General features: G+C 43.1%; 1 protein-coding gene across 1 annotated transcript in view; it reads left to right on the top strand.

Annotated features, from left to right (window-relative positions):
• The window catches only part of snd1 (staphylococcal nuclease and tudor domain containing 1), a 101,033-nt gene that overhangs the window by 32,805 nt on the left and 60,215 nt on the right, over positions 1-8,013 (top strand). Inside the window, exons 12-14 of the mRNA XM_035680780.1 lie at positions 3,607-3,707; positions 5,313-5,423; positions 6,929-7,001. Of these exons, the coding sequence (XP_035536673.1) occupies positions 3,607-3,707; positions 5,313-5,423; positions 6,929-7,001 (285 nt within the window). The remainder of the gene's footprint in view (positions 1-3,606; positions 3,708-5,312; positions 5,424-6,928; positions 7,002-8,013) is intronic.

Genomic DNA, 8,013 nt, shown 5'->3' with positions numbered 1-8,013 from the left:
AAAAAAAAAACCCAAAACCCTGTGGGAGCTGGGTTAGAAAAAAGGTGCAGGTGACAGGTGCTTATTTCATTTTAAACAAACCTAAAAACCTCCTACACTTCAGGGTAAGCAGTCTTTTACCATGTTCCTGTCTGGAAAAACCTCTCAGGCTGAGCCCATGCTGGGCTATGATTACTGTTGCTCACAATACGGCACAGCACAGGTATCCTTTATTATATCATAGCTTAGCTCAACTTGTCTGTGCAGGTCTTGAAACACTCACATGCATATGAGCATGTCTGTATGTACTCTGGTGTATTCACAAAAAACACCAAAGATATTGTACGCAAGCAAGATGTGTTACAGACATGATTCCTTTAGGAGAGTAAACCAAATCTCCCCCATGCTGCTTATCTTCTCAGCAGAACAAAAACATTTTGTCTCTCACGTCTCCTGCTGTCCTTGTCCTTATCACTTCCCCACTTTCTAATCCATCCACTGCCTCTCCCCCTCCGTCTCACTCTCCTCTGGGGGTGATTGGGGGGGGGGGNNGGGGGGGGGGGGTCTTACAGATAGCTTTGCCTTATCAGGAAATCGGTTAGATGGCCCATGGAGAAAGGTCCTGGAACTTTAATCTAACATCGCTTGGTCAAAGTTTTATAATCTGTCATCACCTCACTTAATGGGGAACTACTGGTGTTCTGGTTTCACTGCTTATGGCATCTAGTATTACATTTGGCTTGTGAGTTTTTTTTCCTGTTCTTATTTCATCTAATTTTGTGTCCTCTCTAGCTAACTTAAGTTCTTCCTGTTTTTCATTGTTTTGTTCACCCACTGTTCTTCGGATACCCAGGCCTGGCAATGCGTAGCCATTAAACAAAATTGTAACCAATAACGATAATGATTTTTTTGTTGTTGTGTTTTTTGGCTTCATTTAAATGGCTTCACTTTTCAGTGAGGCTCAATAGACATGAAACTCTGTCATGTTTGGTCTATGAGGAAATGAAGAGCTACAATGTGGGAGTGAGGATAAAATAATTTCCTTCAAGACAATGAGAATGGGTTATTTGCATGGTTCCAAAAATTGATGAAATTTGGGGGTGTTTTAAAAGCGAGGATAGTGTATAATGTTCTATGCCTGGGAGGATCCCAAACCAATTATATTGCTGATAATATGACTGTTAGTCAGGATATGGATACTATTAAAGGGGACCCATTATGCTAATTTCCAGCTCTATATTTTTGTTCTTTGCATGCTTCAAAGTAGAGGACTGCGTTGAGATTGGGATCCCACAGGTCCCGCAGGACCCAGCGCAAATCTCGCAGGAACGGGCGGTTTGACTTTGCTGTGGGTGGGAGTGGGCAGTCAAAAAATAAACTATGGGTCCCAGGATTTAGCTTACACCCACCAGACGGATGGAGACTGAGTCAACAAATGAAGTTGTAGAAGAAGATTAAAGTGGGTTTTTACAAATCTAAAGCAAGGCATGTCTGACATTTGGAGTAACTTCTCAGTTGTTATGGACACAGTAAAAAAACAAACCACCTGATTATTTATCTTATACTGTTCCTTTTTATGCGGCGTCTCAGTTCATCCTCTGTGAAACGAGCCGGTTTAGCTGCTGTTTCTTTAAAGTCCCCTGTCCATAAGCCCACTTCCTACTGATTGGCCATCTTCCTGGAAGTCTGGCGAGGAAGAGCAGCCGTTGCTTGTGAGCACTGCTTCATCCTCTTGGCGTCGTGCTCGACAGCATACGGCAGCTACAGTAAATTAGTTTGAAGAATAGCGATATGGGGCACGGAATTGGATGAATTTACTGTTAATCAGACCACAAATGAGACAAGAATTGGGTTCTTAAAATCAATAGCCGCAGCCAGAGCAGCCAGCAGAGAGTGTTTTTGGAGACCGGGCCTCACTGATTGCTGTACGCAACTTTTAGAACTTAATTCACTGATACTTGGGGATTTTTGTTAGCAGTTAACTACTTTAGCTGCTAACTGTAGCTGCTATTCTCTAGTTAGCTAGCCATTCAGCTAGCCAGCCTATTAGTGGATTCTGCCCGGACTTGGAGCTCAGGGCACCGAGGGAGTGTTGGTGTTTACAGCTCTAGTACAGGAGCTTTGGTCCTCTGGGAGTGCCGATGCCCCCAGTTCCCAGTCTATTAGTAGTCAGCACCAGCGGTTAGCTACTTTTACAAGGAAAGTTATATGTCCTTCAGTAGACTCTTCAAATCATTGTGAGTTGAGGCAGAGAAGTTGCAGGGCATCGGAGGGAAAACCAGAAAGAATGCCACAACCGAAAAAAGCCCTTTCTGCGAGTAACACACAAAACATTGGAAACGCTTCATTCAGAGCAGTCTGAAGCTAGTCCAAGCTTTTTGCTCACAGGGGTAACTTTTAGATATATTAACTTCATTATTTGAAACTTTTGCCATGTTTAACATAAACACCTGACATTTTAACATAATATAAATCCTTCCGATGTACGTTTTAAAGGGGATGTTTATTTTTGAACTGACGATTCAGCTGGGATGACAATCGTGTCACAAAGGATAAATCCAATTTTTCATGTTGGTATACAGATGCTACTGCAGACGAACTACTCCTAGTATGATTGCCTTTATTTTAGATTTTAATTTTCTATTTCTTCTTCCAGATAATCCCCCATTTTTGTGCTATAGCATTTTTAGATACATTCTCTTTTTATTAAGCAGCACAGCCATCGGTGGCCTCCAAAAATCATTATCCCGCCCCTAGTGTCCTTTTTGGTCTGCTCTTGAAATGCAGGCAGCACTTCCTGCTGAACAATACACTACACCTCATCCATTCTGTCCTCACGTCACCATGTCCTCATCCTGTCCATCTAATGACAAGCTGATGTCGTTCCATGTCCTGTTTGGCGTCTCTTTCATGTCCCTGTAATAGGCCTGTCTGCATTGTCTCTATTTGACTTTTGTCTACGTTACGACACTGCGATGCAGAGATTCCCACTCTTTTTCCCCACCCATCACACACCGGTTGACACGTCGCTCCCATCACACCGGTTGACACGTCGCTCCCATCACACTGGTTGACACGTAGCTCCCATCACACACATCGGTTGACACGTCGCTCTTAAACTGCCGATTGTCTGTACCGGTACGGCTGCATCCCTGCTGTTGGCGCTGTCTGCCTGTGTCTGGCCCACAAAGCAGGCTTTCCCCGTCACATGCCTGTGGATATGCGCACACACACAGCTGAGTGACAAAATTGTATCTTCAGGGTGGGTGGATTGGAGTCTGTCCCTAGGGAGCAGTTTTGAGAACACACAGCGTAGGGTCATTTGGGTTCTATCACTTTTCCCTCTATGAATCTGTATGTGTGCGTGTGTGTGTGTGTATTGTCCCAAACACCCACAGTGTGTTAATACTGCTCCTCTGGGGAGAGCTACAGTGCTGCCTGATGTGATTCACACTGACTGGGGGTGACCTTGAGAACTGGGACAAACACACACACTCACACACAAGTCGGAACACTCCCTACACTAATTATTACTGTAACTGGTGTTGCTTTCAGTTTGTCTCAGTACTCTTGGGGTGTTTTATTATTTTTTTTGTTGACCTCTTTTCCCGCTTACTGTCCCTTTAGGTCAATGTGACAGTTGACTACATCAGAGCAGCTACCGGTCCAGGAGAAGGCACCCCAGCCTTCGCAGAACGCACCTGTGCTACAGTCACAATTGGCGGCATGTAAGTAACTGGCCACATTATATCACACTGAATGCTCTGCTTTCATTTTAGTCTGTTCTATTTTGGTTTATTCTCCTATTGTTAATACAACAGTTAAGATGAGCTTGCTGCGTTAATGAAACATGCCTTTTTATTTCTGCATTTGCAGTACACACCACTAATCATCTGGTAGGAGTTTGTTACAAATAAGCAGCCCTTACTGACAGATCATACAGTATGCAATTTGTCAGTGTAGGAGAGTTCACTCACAAACACAGTTATTACACTAACTTTCTCCTTGAGTAAAACTTTAAAAGTTGTGTTCATCTGATGTGAGATAACTCAGAATAATCATTTGTAAATGCTTAGAACTTATAATCTCACCATGAATCACAAAGTAACCTGAAAGTACTTCTTTGTATTTTCTAATTTTCATGAGAACGGTTGCCTTGGTGCAAGCAATTATTTTCTATCTACAGACACTGCTTTGAAGAAATTTGGTTTATCTGTTTAAAACATGTATTTCATACAGTACCACAGATATAAATGTTATTAAAGTACTCAAAGGTTAAAATTTAATCAAAACCGCATAAAGGAGCTTTAATGCCGTGAAATAAAGTCCGTTCTCACCCAAAAAAAAACAGTTGAAAACCGCACTTATTTTCTGGTTTTGTCTGTCTGTATAACTCGGGGCTATGTGGCACAAAGCACATTGCACTCGTGGAAACATGTATCCGTCTTTTTCATCAAACCAAGAGTCTTGTATCTTACAGTACGTGTGTACACAGAGGTCAGGACCCGACCTCATGAACTGCCAATTACATCCCAGCGTTAGCCAAGTACACCAGCCGCTCTGCTCCACAGATAACAGTTGGCATGGCCCCCCGTGAATGCAGAGGTCAGGGGGTCGAGGCGGTTAGTTGGGTGGATGTTTTCGACCTTGCGTGACCTTGTCTAATGGTGTTTTGTGTTATTCACAATGTTCCTGCTTGTGGTAAGAAAGAAGAAACGGGTTGTGCTTCAGACTTTGTAAGATTCATAAAGCTGTGCTATACTCAAATCTGTGTGGGGGTTATAAGGTGAAAAAGCTTGGCGCAAACAGGAAGTCTTCCTTGTATGATAACACCAAATGTGTCTAAATTTAGTAAAAAGAAAACTAAACATAAACTTTTAAAGAAAAAAAAAATGCTGTTTGCTGGCTCTGTGTGTTTCGCCTTCAGTTTTTATCCAAGTGTTGATGTAGGTGTGTTATTGGTGACAACAAGGGCTCTAATATTGCGTCAGGTACCATGTCTGCAACATGAGGACAGACAAATGCATTCGATGACTTTTCCTCCTGGCCCTTCATTTCATTCTCCCCCACACCTCAACCAGAACACAATACTCCCTTCTTCTTGCCCTTCATCCTCTCTTCTGTACATCAGTAACACAGCGAGGAAGTGATTAGTCAAGTGTGCAATGTCAACAATTACGTGACCTTTGTTCCTCAGCAAAGCCACCTTTGGGATTTGTCATGCCCCTATTTTCTTTTTGTCGAGCCAGCTCACTTGGAATTCTGTGCTGTGGGGTTTTGCTTGTTTTTATTAAAGTAATCTCTCTTTCTCTTTTCCCCTCCGTTTCCTCCAGTAACATAGCAGAGGCTCTGGTTAGTAAAGGCCTGGCCACAGTCATCAGATACAGACAGGATGACGATCAGCGCTCCTCCCACTACGACGAGCTGCTTGCCGCAGAGGCACGGTGAGGAACTCACACATGGTGCACACACACTTTCACACAAAACTCCTTCCATCTCCCTTTTACAAGAACCTACACAGCTTTTACACAACGGATGCTCATTCTCACAAAGGAACTTTCTTATGCTTCAGATAAAAACTCATTACACTCATTACCCTTACACAACCTCTTTTCACACAGACACACACTCTTCCATCCACGAGTTGTGCATGACCTTGACAGATTTTGTTGTCGGAAGTGGAAGGGAATTGAATCCGACCTTGAGGCTTTTTTTTCTTAATTGCTTTCACTTTGCTGTTGCATCCAATATGGCACAGGTAAAGCAACTCACTTGTTGTTGTTGCGTCGTAAGTCACAGCCTATCACAGCGGATGCTACATTTTCCCCAGGAAACATGTCATTGCTGTCTCTCATACATGTTCTTTTTTTCTTTTCTTTTTTTACTTGCATGCCTGGACACACATACCGCTTCCCAAGCACTGGATGCTAAATCAGAGGCTCTCTTTACACAGGCCCTATGAATATAATTATATGGAGGTGCAGTAGAGAGATTTAGTAGGAGCTTTATTACTCTGCCATAGATTAAGATCTGCTGGCTATAGGTAGAGCAGATGCAGCCACAGCCTCTTTTTATAGGACTAACTCTTTCACTCCCCTGTCTCTCAGGCAATGTCACTGCCCACCTGCTCTCTTTTTCTGCTCTCTCCCCCTCCTCCTGCTTTCCTTCCTTCTTCTTTTGCACATTTTGTCCTTTTTCCACCTTAGCTGTTTTCAATTTTGTCCTTCTTTGGCCTTGCTCTTCTGTGTCTTCCTCTCTCCCCCTCTCTCTCTCCCTCTCTCTCTCTCTGTGTCCCTGATGGAGTCCTATTAGAGTTGATGAGAGGTTTCTGTCTATAGCCTTGGTTTTATTTTTAGTTCCCAGTGCACAAGGCCAGTCGCCCCGCAGCCTTCAAGAAACCTCCTCTTGGCTCTTAAATGCACATGTATACATGCTTGCATAAAGGAGCAACAGTGACCCATAGGTGGCATAATTCCACTCCACAGCCGCAACCTCAGTGGTCATCTTCATCTCATTCGGCCCCTGAGGCTTTTTTAAGGCAGCGATCACCATAACCAGTCATCGTCGCTAAACCCCTTGCTGGCTCTAAAGAACTCTGTCCGTTTCTCCTCATCCCTCCATTCTAACAATAATATCTCTACCATTGAAATTTCTCTACCACCACTTTTCATCTCAAACCTATAGATTTTATAGGTGGATAAAAAATTCCGCCCTCTAGCACTTCCCGTTGAGCTGTAATGGCAGTTCAGGGAAAATAAACTAGTATGAATTTACATCCTACTTCACAAAGCCACAATGGCTCCCTTTTTGTATGTACAGTGATTACTCAACGAGCTCCTATTCCTCCAGGTCTGTTAAGCTTTCAGCCTTACGCCTTCTTGATGTATTATGATGGTGCTCAAGCTATTTAGGGTGACGTGTGTGTGTTTGTGGTTTGACTGACTTGTAGGGCCATCAAGAACGGGAAAGGGCTGCACAGCAAGAAGGAGGTTCCCATCCACAGAGTGGCTGATATCTCTGGGGTAAGTATCTTTTTGGATTTGTATACGCAGGCGATCCGACATAAGGGTAATGGGTAATAGGACGGGCATCTCTCAAAATGCCTTGATGTAATTGAATATTTGAAACTGTGGATTCATTTACACACATTCCCCTTGACACTCAGGTGCCATCAATGCCCAAAAGCTACCGACTTGTTTTATCACGCACAGTAATTCTCAGAACACGATATATAATCCTCGACTCACCCTCCCCTTACCCATCCCTGATTCTCACAGCCGGTTTGCTCATCTTAAAGAAACGAAGAGGCCTCTAAATATAATCAGTGCCATTAATAAAACCATCAGTGATGCTTGGTCCTAGTTTGTTTACGTGTACCCAGGGGCTTGATAGAGGCATCATTTAGCTAATGAAGCCTGATTGGGAGTGCTCACCAAATGAACATTAGCGTGGGGAACCCATAAAACCTCTCAGTAACAAGTAATGGGCGATTGGCACATATTCCTTTTTAGCATGTTTTTGTTCTCTCAGCCCTGGAAGCTGGTTTGTAAATTTGATCCCTATGATGTGTCTCCTTTTCACCCACTGCTCACTTGCATCTTCAGTCTGTAATTCTTTATAAGTCAGGTATGTTTTCGTTGCATTATTAATTCTACAGAGTCCCGTTTATGTCTAATGGGACACTGCTTTTTACATCTTATCTTTATTTAATTTTTTTCTGACTGCAAATCCATCTCTTGAGCTTCCCCTACACCCAGGCAATGTAGGACTGCATGACCACAGGCCATTACAGTGCACTTCTTCAACCAAACGCAGTCTATGTTAACTCACTATACGGTGTAGTATTGTAGCTGTCCAAAACTGAATGTCTGGCTCAGATGAGCTAACATGGAGAGCAGAGCAGTGGAAAGTGCGATCAACTGAAATGTGTGCTGATATGAAACTTAAATGCTGGCACTACAAAAGTCACTGTTGCTCGCTAGATACTGTTGTTGCTGTGGGATTATTATTATTGTTAGTTATTATTATTATTAT

This window comes from Morone saxatilis, unplaced genomic scaffold (assembly GCF_004916995.1).
Source record: "Morone saxatilis isolate NCDOM2014 unplaced genomic scaffold, NCSU_SB_2.0 Contig10, whole genome shotgun sequence".
In the NCBI taxonomy this organism is placed as follows: Eukaryota; Metazoa; Chordata; class Actinopteri; family Moronidae; genus Morone; species Morone saxatilis.
This window is presented reverse-complemented; position numbering and strand designations above follow the sequence as displayed.